The 24,655-nt window shown below is 38.2% G+C and overlaps 1 protein-coding gene and 1 non-coding gene across 4 annotated transcripts in view; one reads left to right on the forward strand and one right to left on the reverse strand.

Moving 5' to 3' along the window:
• Positions 1 to 24,655, forward strand: part of LOC134790916 (leucine-rich repeat and calponin homology domain-containing protein) — an 82,626-nt gene that overhangs the window by 47,780 nt on the left and 10,191 nt on the right. The window contains exons 3-12 of one of the 3 annotated variants that reach the window (XM_063761916.1): positions 14,308 to 14,540; positions 14,902 to 15,038; positions 15,486 to 15,732; positions 16,070 to 16,208; positions 17,091 to 17,165; positions 17,728 to 18,158; positions 18,576 to 18,772; positions 20,754 to 20,891; positions 21,740 to 21,817; positions 22,749 to 23,519. In XM_063761916.1, coding sequence (XP_063617986.1) covers positions 14,308 to 14,540; positions 14,902 to 15,038; positions 15,486 to 15,732; positions 16,070 to 16,208; positions 17,091 to 17,165; positions 17,728 to 18,158; positions 18,576 to 18,772; positions 20,754 to 20,891; positions 21,740 to 21,817; positions 22,749 to 23,432 — 2,359 coding nt within the window. In that variant the 3' untranslated portion in view covers positions 23,433 to 23,519. Of the gene's footprint in view, positions 1 to 14,307; positions 14,541 to 14,901; positions 15,039 to 15,485; positions 15,733 to 16,069; positions 16,209 to 17,090; positions 17,166 to 17,727; positions 18,159 to 18,575; positions 18,773 to 20,753; positions 20,892 to 21,739; positions 21,818 to 22,748; positions 23,522 to 24,655 lie in introns of those variants that run through there. The other 2 variants (XM_063761917.1, XM_063761919.1) reach the window with 2 other exon arrangements.
• On the reverse strand, positions 1,049 to 1,120 carry Trnap-agg (transfer RNA proline (anticodon AGG)). Its single transcript has one exon. It is a non-coding gene; the product is annotated as a tRNA-Pro (tRNA).

A 24,655-nucleotide genomic window follows, 5' to 3' on the forward strand; every position in this document is an offset into this window, starting at 1 on the left:
GTTTAGAGAATAACGGGGTAAAACGTTGAAGGGCACGTGGTTTATAAAATATTTGTACCTCCCGGGCCCATCAAGAGGTGTTGATTTTGTTGCGGATTTACTGCCAAAGTTCTCCCTCACCTATTCTAATTTATGTATAAGATGGGTAAGCTCCCCTAGTTGAAACATTGGGCTTGGTAGACGATTTCGAGGCAATCTAGCGGCGAACCGCTAAGAACTTAACAAGTATAGGTACGTAAGTGTGGGCGTTTGTAACTTGGATCATTACGAGGGGTAGCATCGCCCACGTAGAATTCCAAGTTCTACAAATTATTAAATAGTACAAAGCCTTAGCTTTGGTTGTTCAGTATAATATTCTAAAAAGTTATTTTTATATGTACGGCATAACTAAATCCTACATAAGTCGCGTAAAATAATGTCTGGTCAAGTGGTCATCGATCATTTTCACAGACTTTTCGCGACATGTTCTAGACTAAATATTTATGCAGGGACTATTTTGAACCTTAGATAATCATGATCGTACGGTTATTTGTGAGAGGAACTACAACTCTACAAAATAACACCAGCTAAAAATCGCATCAATGTGTATTTAGACAGCTTTTTTGTAATGTTTCTTTCGTGATAGGCAAACAACTAAAAATACACGGGAATCACGGGATACAATCAATTAACACCTATCTTTTATCTCAAAACAAACAGTAAACTGTTCATCGGAAACCACAAATAGGTATAGCCCCATCAAACATTGCAGTATACACCCATTTATAGACCACAATAAAACCTTACGTAATGATATGATCATTGTATTTTCCAAACGCATGTTCCATTTTCGAAAGCTCACGCGCCCTTTTCACAGTAAACGTATTGTTAACAGCATTTTGATTCTGTAATTGAACGCAAAACCACGCCTGAGGCACCTAGGTCATTGTTACTATCAGGCTGGACTGAATTGAGTTTCACACCTTATTTTTGTAATAAACTTGCAATGGTAAAAATAAACATCAAGTATATTGAAACAAATATAAAGAAAAAATACAAAAAGTTAGTTGGGCTCGTCCGGGATTTGAACCCGGGACCTCTCGCACCCTAAGCGAAAATCATACCCCTAGACCAACGAGCCGGTTATAAAACGCGTCGAAAATTATCGCCGGTTTCAAGTAGGTATGTCAGAGGCCATAAATTAAGATTAAACTTACGAGTATGATAAAATTGCTAATATTATTTAATCATTTTGGCTAGGGTTATTTAGTTACAAGATAACTACAACAGATTTATGATATTTTCAATTCGTTATCCACTTACTTTATTTATCTGTTGGCGAGGGCCGGACGCTTGGTTAGACGCTCTAATAAATTATATATTCCTTATAAATTCGCCAACATGAAGGTATTAAACCCATTATCATTTATCATACTGTTTGTCCTACCATCGCTGTGTTCACGCGTCACGCTGATGCGTGTGCGCCGAGGCGCGTTCACAATGCGCGATTTACGCCCGTTGCCATGCAGCTTTATGACAGTGTTTCGTGAACGTGAAACCATACTATCGCAAACACCGTGGTTTCGCGCATTAACTCTTCCAACCATGCGTGCGTAGTTTTGTATATCCGCAAGTTAAAGTAGATATCAAATCCAAAGAATGGATTAGCCTGCCCAATAAGTTAACGATTACCCAATTCATCCAGTTTGAAATAAATTATGGTCTAAAGTCGATTTATAAATTTTTGTGTAGTTAGCCGTGTTACGTACAATAGCGATCAAAAGTATTTTGACAAACGAACTTCTTTCAATATGTTTATGAATAGGGTATATATTTAATCATTACGTTACGATTATATTTTATTCACCCTTCATTTGTTACGTTTCCACTTAGATTACTAAAACTAAACAACAGACTTAGAATTAAAACTGATAATTTGCGCTACAGGTAGATCAAAAGTATTTTGACACTTTAATGAAATGCTTTTGCTGAACTGGCAAGACGGTTAAAAAAAAACATATCATTAATATTTAATGGCATATCCTCTGGCTTTCCTCACAGCAGTAAATCGAGACGGCATAGAGTCCCCTAACTTCTGTATATGATGATATAGTATGTTCGCCCATTCTGACTGAAGACCTTGGAAAAAACCCCATTGTTTGAATTATTTCTGCACCTCACACTGGACGATCCAACGCTTTCTATAAAAGCTCTATAGCATTAAGATCAGTACCTCAAAAACCTAGATTTTTTTGCATTAAAGAAGCCTTTACATGGCCGGATTTGTGTTTGAGGTCGTTATCATGCTGAAAAACCCAGCGAAGTGGCATATTTTCTTTTGTATATGGTATCATTTGTGCGTAGAGTAAATTTTCATATACATATCGATCCATTATCCCAGCGGTCGGCAACCTTTTAGCAGCCAGGGGCTACATAGTAGTTAACGAAGTTGACGCGGGCCGCACATTGTTAATATTGATGACCTTATTAGACATTTGTCGGTTGTCAATATTACATACAAACAAAATAGCCAGGGAGGCTCGCGGGCCGCTTGTTGCCGACCGCTGCATTATCCCATCAATTCGTACGAGAGGCCCGACTCCATGGCGAGAAAAATATCGCCAGCCATTACGTTAGGGCCACCAATGCCACCAGGCTAGACTGGGTGGGTACCTGGTATCGCACAACGTGTCTTTTGTTATTTGGACGACGCACATACTTGATACCATCCGACGACATTTAATTAAACTTGCTTTCGTCACTCCATAAAGTTTTAGCAATCGGAACTTATCCATGTCCACAACTTGTCACGAATCGCGAATGCTAATTGGGATACCTTATTCTTTGCTGAAATATGTATATTTTTTTTAATGGGCGTCGACCATGTAAGTAATCCATGCGCTATTAAGAGTAGTTTAATAGTAAAAACAACAACCTTTACGTTATAGTTTTTTTTTAGTTAATTTTTAATTGTTACTGTACGCTTCCATGGGTGTTCTACTGATATTTTTTTTTATTACACGGTCAGTTGTAGAAGTCGTTTTTCGAGGACAACCGCTTCTATGCTTAGGGATCATCCATTAATTACGTCACACGAATTTCTAGGTTTTTTGACCCCTCCCCCCCTCCTTGTCACACTTGGTCACATTTTGCAAATCCCTCCCCACCTGGTGTGACGTCACATTTTAGGCAATTTTGTTTTCAACGAAATCGGTAATAGTAACTCGGCATTATTTTTTTTAATGAAAATATATTTTTGGTAAAAGAAATATTAGTAATTTTATAACACAAAACCAATTAGGAACGAAAATTACTTTCAAAAACTCATTATTTAACTGTACAGCGAATAAAAAAATATAAATTAATTTTCGGTTACTGATGAAGTTAAAGTGACGTCACAATGTTTGTGACTCCCCCCTCCCCCATGTCACAACATGTCACATTTTCTTGACCCCTCCCTCCCCCTAAACGTGTGACGTAATTAATGGATGACCCCTTAATTGTGATGCAGTTTCGAGCCTTGAACTGCTTATTCCAGACAGAAATCAGGTGCAGTGATACACCAAAAGTCCGTGAAACCTCAGCTTGCTACTTATCTTTCTAAAGTGCAGCCGCACCAGCTTGCTTGAAATCGTTCGAATATGTGCTTTATGTTTGGCATATTAAGAGAAGTATTCAGATGTAATTACTTCCAAAATATTTAAATTCTGCGGCTCTGTTCTCAAAAAAATTGTAAAAAAGAACCGTGTCAAAATACTTTTGAACCCGTAAATTGTCATTTTTTGTTGCCAAGTTTATATTTTCATTCGATGAAACTAAGCTTTTTACGTGTTTCAAGAAGCTTTTAAGCCATTGATTAAATTATCAAAAATTCATTTGAAAAAACTAATATGTTTCATACAATACCAAAGTAATTTTCAATGTCAAAATACTTTTGGTCGCTACTGTACCTATAATCTCGTAATATTTATCGAATTATTGGGTGTCCAGTTGGCGTCTTAACCTACCTATCTGCTGGAAATCTAATTACTTAAGCGTTTGCATTAATTCTAGTTCACCTCATTTCCTTCCCATCTATTACCATTAGCTTACTCCATAATCTCCATATTATCTTCAGTACTTAACCATTTCCTAACACTTAATCACATTCAATTAACCATTTAGCTGTATCAGCTACTCAATATCTTATAACCCCGGATAATCAAGAGAAAGCATGGACTATGCCAGTAAATATACGCCAATTCTGTTTCCGTCTGCAATGCGCCATTCAATTTTGTTCTGTGCTACGGATACGAAGTTAGTGTGCATGTTAAACTGATTTCGTTGTATAGGCTGATACGTACAATATGACATGTTGTTTTTAGTATTTCTGTATCATATTACGAGCATACTACGAATTGTCTAACGTTGTCCCATACGTAAGCAAAGTTTAAATTAGACCCTATCCCAATCCTGATATCCTGCATTATTCTGCATTTGGAGAGACACGTTGAATAATACTTAGATGAAAAATAATGCTATTCTAAATAGCTCTCTTCATCCGCACTAAATATTCCTATCTCCTATAGATATGCGCATAAATCCATGCGGCTATATGCACGATATGCACGCCGCATAATGCGACGATTAGGCATGCTTCAAAGTAATGTAGGTCGACGAAACTGCAGGATTTCACATGCATTTATCTAGAAAGATTTTTAGGCACACGGCACACCTAAGATCTTAATTGCGGCATGATACCGCTCCGTTTTTGGAGCTCGCTGTAGCTTCGCCTAATGAATGTGACATTTAGGCGAAATTGGCAGGTACTCATGTTCTGCCCAATTTGCCTAAAGTCCACCTAATTCCGTAGTTGAGATTCTTACTACGGGTACAGGAAAATAATTAGCATAAAGTCGTATTGTGGTATTGATCTAACCTGATCGAGATGGTTAAAAGAAGAAAAACTTAACTGAAACTGTCATTGATGCCAGGATGTCTTATTACCCTTGCGTGATATAAACTGATCGTTGGAAAAGTCATTAAATGAGATTTCCAGTGGAAGACACTTCCTTGGCTTTACTTAAATGGATAGACAACACGTCAAAAAGGTACGAACCTAACAAGCAAACTGTGGCACTCATAGGCAAATGTTATTGTGCGCTTCACAGTTGAGCTTCACAGCGCTTCAAGTTCATATAGTAGCGTCTTTTTCCTTAAATAGCAAGTGTAACTGTCGGGATCAGGAGAATAGACTTCAAACGTCCGTTACCTACACCACAGAATAAATAATAGTACCTACTACCATACAGAAAGGAAACTTCCTACAAAACCCATAGTCTAATAAAACATGGTCTTCCATTCCCAGAGTGACACGGGGCTACGTCACAACAACATGGCCGCTATATATAGCGCTATCGCATATTATCATATAGCGCTGTCGCATGATGACGTAAGCCCGTGTCAGTTAGGTGACCTAGAAAAGACGGGAATGGAGTACCAGGCGGAGTATATTATTATACCATGACAAAACCGAAGTATGACAGCGGTTCAGGGTTGTACCATGCTGTCCCTTTCCAATATATGGCACTATCCCTTTCGGCTATTTAGGGTTGTCAAAATTCAAGCGATTATCTTATCTGTGGTCGTGAACGCAAAGGGACGTCAAGTTGTGTCAACCGTAATAATTGCTCGGAGCAATGCTGAGCCGAACGGAGCCGAGTTTTTCCCCCTGCCTACACCTCAAAACACCTACACGTCAAAATTATCCTCACACCGTATGGCAAACTGCGGAATGATTAACCAGATAGACCCTCGTTCCCACACAGGTTCCCCTAGCTCGTAAACGGGTCTCATGGGCAAATGTTATCATTGTGCGTGCTAATTCCACGTAGCGACGTGTTTGTGTGGGTCTCAATAAAGTACGGAGTTTGCACAGGGCTGTCTTTGAGGAGTTAATGACTGCTAGAAGTTTAGAGACATTAAACATGTGTGGGGAAAACTTATCACTTTGAATTTATGAGTTTGTGTGGTAAACAGAGTGCGTTGTAATCTAATCCCTAGTTACGTTGATATAGGCATGTTGAATTGTCTGAATCATTTTGTGTAAAAGTAAGACGAAATTGGGTTATGTCACTAAAGCGTTAATTCGCAAATTTGTGAGATGTGTAGTGTAGTAATTATGAAATGTATTTGTAGGTTAGTATATCCTGTGGCGTCGTAGTGTAGTGCATAGCATTTACGATGAACAGGGCATCGTTATATACAAAGCGTGAAAAGGAACGGGAAAACATACTAGAAAAAACCCAGAGGAATTTCAACGTCATTTATAAAGGAGCAATATAATATGAAAACAATAGACTGTTATTATGTTTTGTTGTTTCATTGAAAAGTCTTTCAAATGACCGACCATTCATACTGGAAATTATAATGAATCAGACTGTCACCAACCCTAAATAATAGTACATTATTGTCGAGGCTCGGAAGTAGCTACTTGCAGGCTGAGGATTCGTTTTAAACGGACGACCTTGGGAGTCCGTTTAATTGAATCCGAAGCCAGCAAGTAGCCTTCCAGCCGAGTCATATATAGTGCTTTTCTCAAAAATGGTGCAAGAAATATAAATATAATAGGAATATTTTACAAAAGCAACGTTCTTACGTATATATTTTCACAGAAAAAAGTAGAAACAATTGAAAAAATTAGCTTAGCCGCCTTTTTATTTTTTTAATAAAAAAATAGAAGTGTATTTTTCTGCCGAAAATACGTCAACCTATTTGAGACAGCTAAATAGTCGCGGTACTAATCATCTGTTTGGCTGTTTAATGGGCCTGTGCCTTCATTTGATATGGCCATTTCAACTTTTAAAAAGTTTGGAACTCGACAAATAATGGAATTTGTATGCAACATTGCAGTCCCAAAATCGAGACTGCAATGTTTTTAACTTTTTAATTTTTGACTGACCATAAACTACGCGCTTCGCCACCTATTTTTTAAACGGCAAAGTCGACTTTGCCGTCCATTTTTGAGAAAAATACTTTTCTGTTGTCAAAAACCTCAAACTTTTTGTCACCAAAAGTTAGATTGCTGTAACTCGTCGCTTTTATCCAAAAGTTGCCACGCCACCGTAGGCGTGCGACTTTTCCATTCACGTAGGTGGCGTGTTACAAGTGTATTTGTACTAAGTGATGCCGCAGGGAACTCAGGGAAGTTAGTTATAGGTTAGTTCGGTGTTGATGATACTTTAAACTTTGCGGGAAACTAATTGTGGGAACGAAAATTTATTGTTATGAACCCTGTAGGGCTAAGATGGTCGGCTCTTCATCATTTGGCACCATGTAAGTGCGAAAGTGACGCATGGCATGACAGGTGATAAAAATGCGACCATCACGATTCCGCTTCTGGAAACAAGAATATTGATCCATAAATGTGTCAAGAGATTGAAGGAGTCCATATTCCATATACAGGGTGGAAAGGCACGACGATCCTTCCCGGAAGTATTAGGTCGTTTAAGTGATACAGAGACTATTGGTAATGGTAAGAATCGTTAATTGAGTAAAAAATAAAAATTGCAAAAATACTACTTTTTAACTGTGGTGATAACCCTATAGCATGTGCACATGACGGCTAGATTAAGGATCTCCGTCGGGAAAGCTCGGGACTTTACACTTTTTTCCGATCGTTGACAGTATCGCAATGATGTATGAATGACGCATAAATGTCAAATAAATCAAATGCATGCAAAAATATTACAAACAATTTTATTACTTTCTTAGATAATTACTTTTTTCCAATATTTAATACTATCTTCTTTTCACATACGGTGTTCAAATGTACCTCCGTGTATTACAACGCCGCCCAACCCGTACCCGAGTATGTCGATGCACATGCGATATAGTGTATGCTCTTCGTCATTTATCCTCCGCAGAAAGCACCAATTAGCCTTTGTCTCATTTCGTCCGCAGTTTCACATTCCGTTTGGTTTGGTACACCATATCTTTTACACAGCCCCACAAATTTAAATAGCCACGAGCATCTAACATTTTTATTTGAAGAATATGACATTCAATAAGTATAGTTCAATGAAAATTTAATTTCAAACATCAGACGTCTTGTCTATTTCCTACCACGCAAGAAGGTTTGTTAGTTTGGTATTGAAGAAGTATTTATTCTTGATTTATTCTTAGTATTTCATTTTTGCAAGTTCATTTGGTGCAACTAACACAACCTACATGTAATTTTTTATTATTTTAAATAGTTTCCAATTATTCGAAAATAATTTTGTGAAACGTGTTAAGAAACTAAAACCTTTTTATCAGTCAAGGAAACCAGAGATATTTATAAGACGATTGCGTACTTTTGAGTGGTTGTCAATGTCACCATTTGAACTGTCGTTGTAAACAATGTTGTGGTTAGTATTATTAATATTAAGGAATAACATAACTATTTCATTCAAGTATTGAACAAGTGGAACCACTAAGAAAGCGAAAATCCTGCAATGATTCTTACCGTGCTGTAAGCAGACCTAAAAATGGTTAGATGGCAACAAATTAGCATAATTTCCTGTCGAATACTGATTGTTTACAAGTAAGTTCATTGACCCTGTCACCTGTTAGGGTTAGAACAAAGTAGTTTTTTGCGTGGATGTTTAAAAGGTCATAATTTAGAAACGGTTGCCCATATTAACATAGTTTCTATGGAGAAAATATAGAGCTTAGGCTAAACTATCTCCCATTTCCGGAAAGGATCGTCGTGCCTTTCCACCCTGTATATGGCTTTATCTACCTTCGTAATCCAGAAGGTTAGTGGTAAACGTTAAACCGTTGATTGAATTAGGTGGCAGGCAACGTTGTGATATGAACATATATTTCTCCTAATAAACAACGTACCTATGTTAGTTAGACTACCAGATGACCAGAGAAAAAGAAAAGTACAAATATACAGTTATTTGGAATAGCAACGAAAACAGAGAGCGTGAATATTTTTACTATTTAACAGGGCTGTATAGCATAATTTGTACGTTATACAATGCTGTCAGAAGCATTCACGGGCCGTTAGCCCAGACATATTCATAATTTGACGTTGTATCGCAGTGTAAATGTCGAAACCAGTACTGTAACTTCATATCCTAAAGGTGGCTGGTAATAGGCATGGTAAGTGGTACTCCGCACTTATTGACTGGATATATATTGGCACTTGAAATGAAATATTATGTCATCACCAGATCTTCGAATGGAACTTTTATAAAGTACTTCAGATTGTCGGAAATAGGGTGAAGTCTGCAGTTTAAGTTCAATATCACGCTTAATTAAACCCACCACTTGTTTTGCATTCAAGTCCGGTGCATCAACAACAATCGACTGACTGAATAACGTCATTTCAGCAGAAAACTGTGACACTTCCCACAAGTCGGTAAATAGGTAACATATTTTAAGCAAACATAATTACGATCACGTTTCGGTCCACCAAAACCAGCCCTTGTTCTGTTCAATCTACTGTTTACCGTACATGTATGGTGATAATACTGAATATTGCACATTATAGCCCCGTGAATTAATTACGTAGATGCACGGAGTTAGGGTGCTTTACCGTTCCGCCGCCGGAACCGTTGGAAAATTCCAGATAATTTTATCTAGCGGCTCGTGGAACATCAAATATTCAATCGGCAGACGTGATTCGTGAATTTGCAATTTGAGCGACGAATATTGGAGAAGTTTTGGCGAACCTAAAATCACTGAGCATGTTGAGATTTAAAACGCCGCCGTGCGAACACGAAAACTTTTCTGATTTAGCGCTGTAGGTAATACCAGAATACCACTAACCTTCTTAAGGGGCCAACTGATTACCAGTTCGCCGGACGATATCAGCCTGTCAGTTAAACGCAAAATTTGACAGCTCCGAAATTGGCTCCGAACAACTGACAGGCTGATATCGTCCGGCGAACTGGTAATCTGTGGGCCCCTTTATATCGATGTTTAAAGCTATTAACATATTATAACTTTTGCCTTCAAACAAGCGCCTTGTCCATTACTTAGCCCCTTTTAGACAGAAGTAGGTACCTACTTAACAAAAAGTTTTGTCTTTGTAAAGAATACAAGAAATTCTCAGGCTTGGTGATATTTGGTAAAGTTCAACAAGCTTGCCTTTCCCCAAGTGACCCTCTCACGAAAGTAAAACATTAATATAACACTAGTCACAAAGCTTTGTCCTTGTGTAAAGCTCTGCTCGTTAGCGGAGAGCTTTTTTGCGTTGCGGATTTGCCCTGAATAGACATTTTAGGTCAATTGCTGCATTTTGATCTTTCAGCGAAAGCTTTTACCTGTAACCAAGCAAATGTAAAAATTCTAGACTTAATAGTCTCAAATGTGGGTTAATAGTTGGAGCCATTTGCGGAAACTATTTTTAGAACAGACTTACACTATGGGTATTTACTATGGTGCATAGGAATGAACACCACCGTGGTATAAATAAATCTCTAAGGCCACTACCTCGAATATTGACCTACGCTATAGCGTAATAGTCTAGCGTAGTGGTATACCACTACGCTAGACTATTCGCTTGTCCACCCATTCGTTTACTGAATAATACTCACACCAACCAAATTTAAAATGGAGTCAATTGAGTTTGCCACTATTTAAACGATATGAGTAAATGAATATAAATCCACGAGTAGACTTGATTTATCTCAAAAAACCTCTTTCTTCTCAAAAATACCTCATCTCCATTCATTTTTCTTACCCGTTTGTCATAAAAATGACGGACAGTATGTAAATGAGCTAGCCGACCCCGATTTTCTTGTCGTAGAGTTCAGAAACGTAAAAAACGTCTATAACTCAAAGACGACTCGGTAGAAGATTTGAAAAAAGCCTTTACAGCGGCGATTTTACTGAATAATTGAGGAAAACTAGGAACATGTAGCATTGTAGACTTACAACTTTATGTAAAAATTGGGTAATATCACAGTGACTATTCACATGTGTTAAAATCGTTCTTCCCGGAGCGAGAGGATTTTTGTGTAAAAACGCTCTTCTCGGGTCAGTGTCATCTAACATATCGAACAAATCTACGTGCAGTTATTGATCAGTGTTGTTTTCGCTTCTTATATGGCCAGACAGTTTCGTGTCAGACAGTAAGGTGGGCTAACTAGTTACTATACGACCCCAATACATTACACATTATTCATCGACTCAAGTATTTTCAAACAACAATGTCGTATAAGACGTATCGAGGAATAAATACCAATCCTCAGCTCAGAAACTCGATGTTCTGTAACCTGTATAAATTCCCTTTATGTATGTGCTATTTTTTCGTACCCATACAAGGCGGTGCCAAGTTTTTCACAGCACCGTGCATTCAACCTAAATCTATTAATTCTCAGACTGAGCTCAATCCAATCCAGTTTCGAAGGAGCCTGCCTAGGCGTCTAGACTGCCAATTGGCTAAAAAACGATACGCCTGCATCCTTCTGTTGTATTTCTATTTTCTCTCAGGTATTAGTTACAGCTGGCTTGTTGCAGACAGAAAACGATATGCATTCAAAGACCGTTTTGTAGGAGATCATTCGCTCTGAATAAATTTTGTAAACAATAAAATATGACGGAAATAATCCCATTAATACAAAACATATGGTTGGATTTCCAAAGCCCACAACACTGTCATAAACAACAGTTAACACCTTAACATTGTTTACAATTTTAATTTAGAAGCCGTATCAAGTTCTTTTCTATTTCGAATAAAAACATGCGATGCTATAAAAATGTTAGAGAAATTTTATGCCGTGCAACATCATAAAACCCAGGAAGCTTTCCCACTTCGGCTCTTGGCACTGAATCCAAAACTGTCTATTTTACAAGATGGAGCGCCGAAATGTTTGACTCAAATCAATGCAATTACTCTCGAAGTGGTGAGCATAAAAATAGTTTATGCACTGAATTGTTTATGTTTCCGGGCGTTCGCTGCCGGGATAACCCACATTGTTTTGTTTATTGATGATCGGGCGCTTATGTTACGGTAGCATGTTTCATTTTACTGAGTATCGACGGTTTATTTGTCAAATCGACCTTTCTTTATTATTTAGAGACAGCTGTACTATATTACAGTTACCGCACACGGCGACCTTTAATCGTTCAATGTTAAGAAGGTCTCAGGTGAACGATAGAACAAGCTTGCCTTCAAGGTATCCTTGTAGAATCCCAAGGGTAGTAGTCGGCAGCCTTGGCTCTATGGGGGAACGATAGACCGACACGCAAATTTATCAAGTTTAGCAATCTGAAACCAAACCTTTTGCGGGGTTTTAACTGTCATATTTTGATTTTGTTAGACACTGTTGATAGTTTCAGACGATTGTGGGTATATAAAGGTTGGATGGAGTAGGTACCTTAACACCACCGGTAAAACACGTATTTCAAAAGCTCTTAGACAATCAATACCTGATTACCATGAGCTAACCCCTTTACTAATGCGCAATGCGCTTTATGTTACTTATACTTAACCTTTCTTCAATACAAAAGCGACACTAAGTGATAGATTTAGATTTAGATTTAGATATTTATTCTCATAATATTAAATTACATTATAAATTATGCTAGACTAATCTACACGAATTTATATTATGATCGTCATTCATATTTACATAATATTATTTAATACATACAAATTAAAAAATGTCTTGCAATAATTAATCTTATGTCAACAATTTATCCATTCATGTCAAAACAAAATACGGTAATAACTTAGTACGAGTATCTCTTAATGATCGTCATGTTCTAAATAAAATACTAGGTACATATTACAATATACATAAATCAATAACTGAGAACATGTCAAATGTATACGATTCAATTTTCAATTTAAAATGTCAGGGTCATATACTCATTTACAGAATAAAGTGGATTATCCAATAAAAGGACTCTCAGTTGACGTTCAAATGTTTCGTCAGATGTTTCCGTTCGTAATTCAGCGGGTAGACGCTCGTAGTATGTCGGGCCGATTACTCGCGGGTTTTTGCATGAAAGTGCCATGCGTCGCGGCACTGTTCTGAGTCTCCCCGTGGATCTGATTATTTTGCCCATGACCTCAACACGTTTAAACAGGGGCAAGTTTTTTCTAACGAACATCAATACTTCGAATATGTATAGTGAGTAGTGCGACATTATTCGATTTTGCTTAAATAGTTCCTTACAAGGGTGCCTGGGTTTAACTCCTGCCAGTAACCGTATCGCACGTTTCTGGAGTATTAGTACGCGATTTGCATCCGTGGAATTGCCCCAAATAACCGTACCATATGACATCAAGGAGTGAAAATGCGAGAAATATACGGCCTTCAGTGACTTCCTAGATATCAATGGTTGTAGTTTTTTTATAGCAAAAATAGCACTACTCAACCTATTACATAGCCCGTCAACATGGCACTTCCAATGCAGATTTGAGTCAAGTGTAAAACCTAGAAATTTGGTCTCATTACATATAGGCATAGGCCCGTCAGCAATACACGGTGGCACTTCAGCGTTACGTCCTGAAAAAATCATAACATGTGATTTGGCCATATTTAAGAGCAGGCCGTTAGAGGAAAACCACGTTTGCAGTTGGTCACTTGCTTCGTGAATTTGTTCAGCAAGCTGCGTGTGCGTTTTTGCGTTGACGATGACTGTTGTATCATCCGCAAATAGAATAGAATTGCCACTCGTAATTGCCGACGGGAGGTCATTAATAAATAATAAAAATAATGTGTTGCCAGTTGCCGACCCTTGAGGGATGCCCAAATTGACAAATATTAGTACCTCCGTCGTTACGGCTACATGCTGCGGGCGATCATTATGTTAAAAGCCAGCAAGCCTGCCTTTCATGATTTGCATCATAAGTGATTGATACCACAACCGGTATGTTGCTGAGGAAATATCTAAACTGTGCCAGACAAGAAATTTATGAATCATATTGTTTTATGCAACTAGACCTAATTGTCATTCTGCTGAGGGCGACCCTAAGTCACGACTTCGGCAGACATTAAACAGATTTATCGACACACAGTCAATAACCTTTACTGGCCATTCTCATTTGGTATAGGGAACAATGACGTCAGAAAAACAAACAGACAATAGACCAAAATATGAATCCATTAGGATTTGGCTCACTATTTAGTCCGTGGAGTTTTCGTTGTATCGCTTATTTTCCCGATGTATCCCTATTTCCCTGGTGATGTTCATTCAGAGGTCAGTTGTAAAAGGGTCACCATGTAGAGTTGTTTTCGCATCATAAAGCCATGTTGCTCAGGAAGAGAACAAAATGGAAATCACTCGCATTCATTGCATTTCATATCATACCAAACTAACTCTATGCAATATCATTGTCCACAGTTCAAATCAGCTTACCGAGCTGCCTCGAGAAATATGTCAAATGCCGCTGCAAGTTCTACTAGTGCCAGACAACCTCCTAACAACATTGCCAAAGGAAATCGGGAAGATGACGACTCTAGCGGAGCTGGTGGCTTCGAACAACAGGCTGACGCAAGTGCCGATGACGCTGGGCGACTGTGCTGGCTTGCGGGCGCTGGATCTTAGCAATAATCAACTAGGATTGTTACCTTTACGTGAGTTCTTAGTTTTTAGAAATCCCATTGTCCAGGTCCCATTGGACCCAACAAATCAATTGCCATAATACTAGACAACCTCGTAAAGACGTTTCCAAAAATTTGAAGGATGACTATGATCTCAAGTAATAACCAACTAGCTACAATATCAATATACCTTCTTTTAATCAAATCTTTAACCTTTTGAATAACCTCTTTTACATAGAGTGTTTCCTATAAACAAAGTGTCGACGAAAAAAACTTCCATACAAAGAAGTTTTTGAACTCTTCTTGACTAGAGTCTTTCTCAAAGATAAAATCTTTCAACAAAATTCATAACGCCAATAAGGTACCTACTCAAGATCTGTTTTGAATATTTCAGAGGTGACATACCTTCGACTAGAACACCTGGACGTCAGCTGCAACTGTATCTCCTCCCTGCCTCTGGAACTGCGCAACATGAGCACCCTCATCACGCTGAACCTGGACAATAACCCTCTTGTTTCCCCTCCCACAACGGTAAGTTTATCTTGATACTGAACCATGTATAAGACCGAGATTAAGAGTGATATTCAAACTAGATAAAGTGAGACACTTTTGTTGCGTCGCTTTTACTAATCACTGTCACACCAAAAAAAGCGTCAACAAATAAATGTATACAAACTATTTATTTTAATACTTGGTTACTTGAGTGGAGATTACACCTGCACGGCTTGCGGACATGCCGCTACCTCATTAGCCTATGCAGCATGAGCATGAAATATGTTTCCTCCCTACTTGATACTGCTTGTATAGTTATAACCCAAATTCCATATATTGATGATGAAACAAGAACTGTGGATAGACAGGCTAATCCAATTCCGCAAGTGTACGTGAAAACCTATCAAAATGCAACAAATCTTAATGTTGTGCATTTAAATCTTGTGAATTATATAACTGATTAAAAAAAACCATTTTTATTTACAGGTGTGCATGCGCGGGCGCGTGCACATATTCAAGTACCTAGAAAACATGGCGAACAAAGACACCCCCGCGCACCGCCGTGTCGAAGACACCCGGCGTACCGCCAAACACACCTCTTACCTTAACAGTCCGACAACCAACCAAATAACGTCAGGCAACGCCACGATAGACTGCCTCAGGCATAAGCCGAGGCATGTAGTGGATAGCGGGTACAGCACTGATGGCATGGAGAAAAGGTGGTCTAATGATGGTAAGTGGTATCTTGTTTATTAGCTGTGCTGTAGAATGAAGCCATCCCATCAAAGACGACAGGAGAACCGTCAAACACACCTCCTACCATGACAGATAACTAACCAAATAACTTCAGGAACGGTACGATATACCTCCTGAGGTGAGGTATTAGTCGTATGTTCTGGATTGTGGGTTTAAAATTGGTAGCGTCGATTGGTGGTCTAAGATCTAATGATAGTAAGCGCTTACTATCTTATTTTACTTCAATGAACCTAATGACATTGAAAATTTAAAAATAAACCATAAAATCTCTGTGCAGCAAGTTTTCACACTCACTGTGAACATTCCTTCTTCAGGTGGAGGCGAAGCAGGCGGAGGGTCCGGTCGTTCTACACCCAGCACCCCATCCACCCTGTCTCCCGGCGCGGCGCTGTCGCGGGCGCAGTCGTTGTCCAGCGAATCCCCTTTACCACAATTGACTCCGCTTCTCACCGGGTAAGTGTCTTGGATTAAACCATCTTCGAAGCTAGTTGATGTCGCTCTAAGTTCTGGGTAGTTTTGCTGTAGGTCGATAAGATCTTATTAATGGCAAATTAGATTGTTTCATGCATGATGGCATATCAATTTGTGACTCCGATACCATACATTCTAACTTAAGCATTTTTTTTCTTTGGGCATTGATCAGTCTTCAAAAAAAGTTACTCTTATATTATAGTGCAGGTTTTATCATTAGAACTAACAATAAACTGGGTATAAAGTAATCATTCTTTTCATATACCGTCAATATGATTTCTGAGAACATCTGTCAGCTCTTGTAATTTTATATTTATCTAAGTACATTATGTTTATCGAGTATGTTTTTGAGTTTAGATAAAACAACAATCTTATAACCTTATAACAACATAAGCAGAAGGCATTTATTATCGAGTGAATCTTCTAAGAAACCCTCATCTTAGTTTTCTCTTGTATCTGTTATAATGCCTAGGAGATCATAAAATTACAAAACTCTATCCCGATTGGCGGGTTTATTAATGTTGGTGTAATCACATTACTGGGTGCCGTGACCAGGATATTTAGCAATATCTGTTATTAATGTAGTTACGTTTTCAGTAATTTATGTTATTAACTGTAGTTAAAATGTATCTTTTAATTACAAAAGTTGTACTAACTTTATTTTATTAAATGTTTATTAGTTATTTAACTTACGTAGTGCTTATTAACGTAGCGTATAGTTTTTAATTTGTATATTTTTTATTTCTCGTTGGCCGAACCAGAGGTAAACTTCAAACCTAGCTATCATCACCATCACCTCCTCTGTCTCACTCGCGCTCCTTTTTAATTTGTTTTTATTATTAACCCCGGTGTTGTCCCTTTCAGCCTCCGTATATCACCCGAAGGGAACATTTCCAATGGCGACGATAAGAGTAAATTAGCCCATCAGCAAACCTACAGGTACATTAATCATTTGCACACATACACGCACTTAGATGCACACTTGGTGTTTAAAGAAAATGTTCATCTTCTATACAACCTTAAATATACTATACTGGTCAATTTTATATTAACTCTGCGTTATATTGTTAGCGTCAGACTCTGTCGTCTATCTAACAAAAAGTATAAAAGGTTTACCTCGCATGATGTTATATAGTGAGAAAATACCTCATGCAGTCTTTATTTAAATAAAAAAATCCTTATATCAATGCATACGTTATACAAAATTGGCTAGTATTTTACCCGTGACTCCAACTTCATTTCAAGATGAACATTTTTTAAATGTAGATGGAGTTTTATTGAGACTCAGATGAATAATATGTTGCACACTAACATCATTACTAACAAAACCACAAACTGAAAAGGGTTTATATTTATATGCATGCAATTAGATAACAATATTATACAGGAAAATCTTCTGACACGACTCAGAAGCTAAATTAACTTAAGAACGTCTGAGTTTCATTAAAACTTGGCAAAACATCTAAAGTGTTGTATTAATTAAACATTTCACTAATTCCAGGCAATACAAAGAAGCTTTAAGACAACAACGCCAGCAAGACATCTACCGCCCCCGCACCGACCAATCATCGCCCGACCTCGACTCCTCCCCCCACCAAAGCCCCGTCCACAACCCCCACTCCCCCGTCAACGGCCACAGTAATGTATCCCCCACATATCGTTCCACTAGCATATCACCAAATTCCTCCCAAGTGCCAAACTCTCCCCTCCTACACTCAACACCTAGAAGATTCCAGAACCAAAATGGGAACTCAGAAAAAGAAGAGAACAAGCGGCCAGTACAGAAAGTTGTGCCTTCGAGGAATGTAAATAAGATCTATTCTGCGGTGAACGGGAATGTGGAGTATGGGAGAACGAACGGACACGACACTTATACAAAACCTACGTCACCTACTAAGTCTCCGACGAATACTTTAGGTTATAATAGCATAGGTAGGTAATGTAACCTTCTAGGAATTCTGTTATATGTGCATAAGATGATGATTAGAACCCAAATACTTGTAGCTTCAACCATCTTGGAATATGGCCAATCTTGACACAAATATGGGAACAATAGTATCTTCTATCTTACCTCGCATGTTCAACTTGCTAGTTGTCTCTTTCCTTTTTTAATACAAAGTCATGTAGCAGTGCAGGTATAATACCTGCTAGGGGACTATTTTTCTTCTTATTTTAGTCGTTTATTACCTACCAGTTTATTTTTCAAGGATATAAGACTTAGTTCTGAAATTAAGTCATAAGATATCTCATGCCCGTCTCGAATAGCTATTCACCGATAGTTAGAAAGTAAAAAAAGTGTGACGTGGGTCTAGAAATGACAATAATTGACTATGACACCGTTAATTTCAGGCACAAAATCAAACATACCCCGGCAAACCAACGGCGAGCCAAAGCTGCTTACAACGACGGTCTCATACCTCAAAGGCGCCGCGCCGAAACCCGCCGGCAAGGTCCCGTGGAGTAAAGACGATAAGCTCAGCTTTACCATGAAGAGAGAGTTCGATAAGCAGAAGGAGGAGTTGGATCTGCTAGCGCAGTTGAGGACAGTGAGTTTTTTTTGAGCTAAGTAACCAGAGTAACAACATTTCTTATCTCAAGTCTGATCTACTGGCGCGGTCAGTAGGGTCTTATCTGCCTTATTCTGAACTGGCCAACTTCGAACACATTTAAGAGTAATTTCGTGATAAGCGAAGTCACTAAACCTAACTGTTGAGGACATTATCGACATATTCTAGTCAAAGTACCTAATTTAACCATCACCTACTTTGTTTCTTTCAAGTTCAAGCCCCCTAGATATACTTGTACAAAGTATTTTAAATTAATTTTAATTTAACCTCTTTTATGTGTTAAATATTGACACCTTGAACAATGCACTTGGTGAACCAACCTATTTACATTGATTGATCATAACATTCGCAACACAACAGTATCATTTGAATCAATTGTCTGTCTAGTGTCTACAAAATGATTGGCGTTCAGTTTATAAATCAAGTATTGTTAGCTGCCGTCCAAAGGTTATTTGATCCGTTGATTGTTTTGACAGCTACATCAATGTGATCAACCAAGTACTAAAGTCTAACTACAATTAAATCTTCACAACTGGGCAATTACAGTCAATAATGAACTCTGTGCACTACATTCATTAGATGACTAAGGGCTCATTTGGACGGCGCGCGAACTCGCATGCGATTCTAGTTACATTGTGGGCCATTGAGGTTACATCAACTCAGCCGACCGATCAAATAACGCAATGTAATGAAACTCGTATGCGAGTTTTCGCACCATAATCAAATTAAGATCAAAAAACGCAATGTAATGAAACTCGCATGCGAGTTGCAGGGCTCATGCACTAAATAGTATCTGCATTAGCCAAGAGAAACATCGCACGATTATTTCGATAAAAACATCTCATCTACTTAAAGCATCACAGATTTATTTATTTATTTATTTAATCTTTATTGCACATAAGAAAACACACTGTACAAAAGGCGAACTTAATGCCATAAGGCATTCTCTACCAGTCAACCTTTAGGCAAAGCAGATAAGTTGTAGGCGGTTAAAAAATATGTGGTATACTTTGATGATACAATTACGTACCTGTACGAACACAAAGACATAAATATATACAAATATATATATATAATATAGTTACAAATACATATACATACATATACATACACATACATATGAATTCAGATGAACTTACAAAGCAGTACGTCTACCATCAGTTTTGACATTGACATATACGCTCACGTCTACGTAAATTACTTTCTATGCATCTCGCTCGTACTCGCATATTAGTGCAAGCGAGATATACAGAAAGTAAATTACGTAGACGTGAGCGTTATGTCAATGTCAAAACTGATGGTAGAGGCTCTGAAACACTAAGATTTTCCAGTACTGCCAGCAAAGTGCTCACTTAAGGATTTTTGGAAGCAAACCTGTTCGGGCACTGTTTAATTTTGACAGGGATTTTGATTAGGACAGATTGACTAATTAATATAATGTGTAATTCATATTAAAATTATGCCGTATTACGTGCGTAAATTTTAACTATAATACGTGCGCATATAACCAGGGGGCATCGGGGTAAGCCTTTGAAAGTATGTGCATATTATGTATGTGCAGAAACCGGACAAGTGCGAGTCGGATTCGCCCACCGAGGGTTCCGTACTTTTTTGTATTTGTTGTTATAGCGGCAACAGAAATACATAATCTATGAAAATTTAAACTGTGTAGCTATCACGGTACATGAGATACAGCCTGATGACAGACAGACAGACAGACAGACAGACGGACAGTGTAGTCTTAGTAATAGGGTCCCGTTTTTGCCCTTTGGATACGGAACCCTAAATACGACCAAGATTGAGATACACACGATGTTCGAATTCAGAAGATTCAGAGATGTGATCTAATCGTGTCTTATTTATATTAGCTTATTCTGTCCATTGGATTTGTTTGGTTGTAGTATTAATGTTTAACTGTCTCGTTGCTTACTACATTGATTGTGTTTGTTGATTGTTCCAGATAATCGAAAGCAGACTAAAGATGAGTTTACCAGAGCAACTAGCACCAGTTTTGGCCGACGGCGTCGTCTTATGTCACCTCGCCAACCACGTGCGGCCGCGCTCGGTGGCTTCTGTGCACGTACCGTCTCCTGCGCAGGTGAACGATCCATTTCACGCATCCCATACACTAATCGACTGAGCGAAGCGAGAATGTCAATTGGCGAAAGGGATCTTTTCTCAAAAAAAAATCATTGAAATAAATCATTTTTCTTTTAGACAGAGAGTAAACATTGTATTGGCAAATTTTTATAGGTTGTATCAGTTTCCCTAAATAACGTCCAAATGATTAGGGGAATGATTGTTAGAGGATATCTATAACGACTGGGACCGGTAATCATAGTTTCTCGGCAGGTGTAAGTAATGTATGCACTGTTATTGTACGTTGCTGGTTATGTGATGTATCGCCATCCGCCAGGTCTGTTGGAAGCGACCTACTAGTTATCAATACGTTTTCCAAATCTATGTATCTACTTTGTACTATAGTTCGTTTTTTTTAGCATTAGAAAAGAAGTAAACAATCTTGACGTGTCTTCTTATTGAAAAACACTTTTGAAAAATAAGTCACGGCAAATATGTAACAATTATGAATCATATACGATATTTACATTCTTTTGCTTTCATAAGTAATAGTTACAGATTTTTAAAACGCGTTTTTCAATTAAAAGAAACTTCAAGATCGCGTAGTCTTTTTCTGATGCTAAAAAAACGAACTATAGTCTGATTGCAGAAAAAAATAATTCATGATATTATTTTTTGTCTGTCTAAAATTGCTATATAAATTGAGACATCAGTCTCAAAACGTGTGAAATAAAGAAAAAGGCAACTCTTTAAAAAATTAAAACACGGTCTCTTTAAGTGTGTTAACAATATTAACATGAAAAATCATAACATATCCTTAACCAAACACTTTACCATAACTAAACCACGTTTTGTTTTCATTTTCAGCCCAAATTAACAATGGCGAGATGCAGGCGGAATGTCGACAACTTCTTGGAGGCCTGCCGGAGGATTGGCGTCGAAGAAGTGAGTATTGAATGCATTTACTTACCCTACATCTTTCGAGGTAAACTTTCCGATTGAGCACATAAGTACCTATGGCTTTCTAAATTGCAATATTTATATACAGGCTGGCCAAAAAGTAAGTGCATTCCCGTTGCCAGGGAGGTTTTGGGATTATACTGAGCAAGTTTTACTATTGGGCCAACCCCGAAATCGCGAAAATAAATTTGGTTGTTTCATACATTATGGCTGGTCCATTTTCTATGGGAGGGTAAAATTTTTTTCGCGTATTCGGGGTTGGTACCATAGTAAAAGTTGCTCACTATAATCCCAAAACCTCTCTGGCAACGGGAACGCACTTATTTTTTGGCCACCGTGTATAAAGTATACCATAGTGGACTTTTGGTCGATTCGGATGGTTCACCATTGATAATTTGCTGTAGTTATTTTAGTTTACATATCTTAGTTCATTGTGAAAGTACTGTCATAATAGGATTTACGATTATATTCTACAGATGTATTTTCCTTCTTATTTTCTCGGTAACGTTCGTATTTGTCATGCTACTTCAGTCAACCTCGGTACTTTATGTACATAGACTGACTGAAATAGCAAGTAACGTTCGTACGTTTCCGTGAAAATACGAAGGAAAATAATTATGTAACTACATCTGTAATTTGTATGTGTGGGGTTGGGATCTAAAACGTTATTTGGCTAGTGTGAAACGTTATTTTTTCCGTTTTATCGTTGACTTTGACGCAATGTTTGGTAGTTACATTTTCATTTGAATTATATTGAAAAGTTATCACTAGACGCCTATATTGTCGTGTGACGCTTCGCGGTTTTAACATTAACCCTCCGGCCGTGTATTCGAGTGTTACAGGGTTGTTTATCCTTTCGCGAGCAAGATAACAAACAAACATTACATAACTAAGAGACGGGTGGCGTGTGTTGCAGGAAAACATCTGCTCGCCCGAAGACATTCTGGGCCCGGAGCGAGAGCGGGACGGCACCATCCTACCTCTCGCTCGCACTGTATGCGCCCTCCTCTCACACGCCACGCCGCGAAAGGATAACCAATCAGAACACTACCATTACGACCAATCGCAGGAGGAATACGAGTATTACCGAAGCGATGTCGCTAACTCCATTGAAGTGAACTATTATGAAAGAACCGTGGGCAGGTACGCTGAAGACAGAGTTGTGAGCAATTTCAACACGTTTACTGAATACCAGAGCCAAAACTACACTATCGACGAGGCTGACGAATACCAAAACTACGAGAATAACAACACAGACGCGCACTATTCACCAGTCTACGAAGGCGTAAGGAACAGAGGACCTTACTACCACAAGAATAGAGTTCAATTCGTCACGCCGTTCTTCAAAGGAGACGGTGTTCTGAAATCCGATAACTTTGACATATACGATACTGATGAAGTAGATTTCCCGCTAGAATTAAGTCGGGAGGATACAGAGAGATACGACAGGGGTAAAATGAATTTAGATATACAGAACAATTTGAACAGGGATCTGACCATAGAGACTGAAGCTATGAAGAAGGAGAGGCTTTTTTTCACTTGTCTATGCCTTGGCGCGTTTTTCGTGTCCGCCATCTTGCTATATTTCTATCCTTTATAATTTAATGCAATGAAATTTAGGTCTGGGTATGTACTGGTAGTAAAGTAACCACGCTAAGAACGTAGAATTTCGTACATTGACCAGACATTTCCTAGCTATCGCACGCGCGTTAGGGGTCATCCATTAATTACATCACACGAATTTCTAGGTTTTTTGACCCCCTCCCCCCTTATTGTCACACATGGTCACATTTGGCAAACCCCTCCTCCCCTGGTGTGACGTCACATTTTTTCAACGAAATCGGCAAATCGAATTAAGTTGGTTGTACCTATTATTAATATTTTATCAAAATATTTTTGAAAAAAGAAATATTAGTAATTTCATAACCCAAAACTGATTAGGAATGAAAATTAAACGAATATAAATGATTATTGTTCCAAAATTTTGTTATTTAACTGTACAGCTAATCAAGTAATTTAAATAAGTTAAAGTGACGTCACAAAGTTTGTGACTTCCCCTCCCCCCTGTCACAACATGTCACATTTTTTTGGCCCCCTCTCCCCCCTAAACGTGTGATGTAAATAATGGTTGACCCCTAATTATATTGCCGTCCCGCCGATGACGCCGGCGGTGCCAATGAATTCGCGAGCGAGACATCGATATAATTATGCGCGTGCGATAGAGATAGAAAATGGCGGGTCAATGTACGAAATTCTACGTGCTTTGCGTCCTTACTTTAGGTAGAAGTTAGTAAATGTTAGATGATGGAAAGTATTAAGATTTGTGATTGTATATGGGGCAAAGGTAGATTGTTAATCGTTAGGCAAATGTATGGCTTTTTGGCTTGGCAATATTACTACTTACTAGTAAGATAGCAACGTTTCAAAGATATATCACAATTAAAACAACAGTTTTTAAGTGAATTAGGCGGTTGTTTTAATTATAACTTAGCGTATAGCAACTGTAATGAAATGTAAATCTTTAAACGTAAAATTCTACTACTTATTGCAATATGGTGCGGGTGTTGCACCAAACGATAGAAACATGGCATAAAGATTTTAATTGACTTTTTGAGTATTTCGAATGAATTTCAATGTACTTCTGAGATTCAATTATCTTTGAAACGTTAGAAGTGGTCCAGTGATTGACAAGTAGGTTATAAACCTGCTAAATGTATTGTTATAGGTTTAGCAATCGTTAGGCATCAGTACATGCCTAGGTATACTAACAATGCCTTATCTGACACTGTGATTTGATTTCCATTGAATGAGGCTGGATTTGGA

The sequence above is a fragment of the Cydia splendana genome, chromosome 5 (assembly GCF_910591565.1).
Source record: "Cydia splendana chromosome 5, ilCydSple1.2, whole genome shotgun sequence".
NCBI classification, from domain to species: domain Eukaryota; kingdom Metazoa; phylum Arthropoda; class Insecta; order Lepidoptera; family Tortricidae; genus Cydia; species Cydia splendana.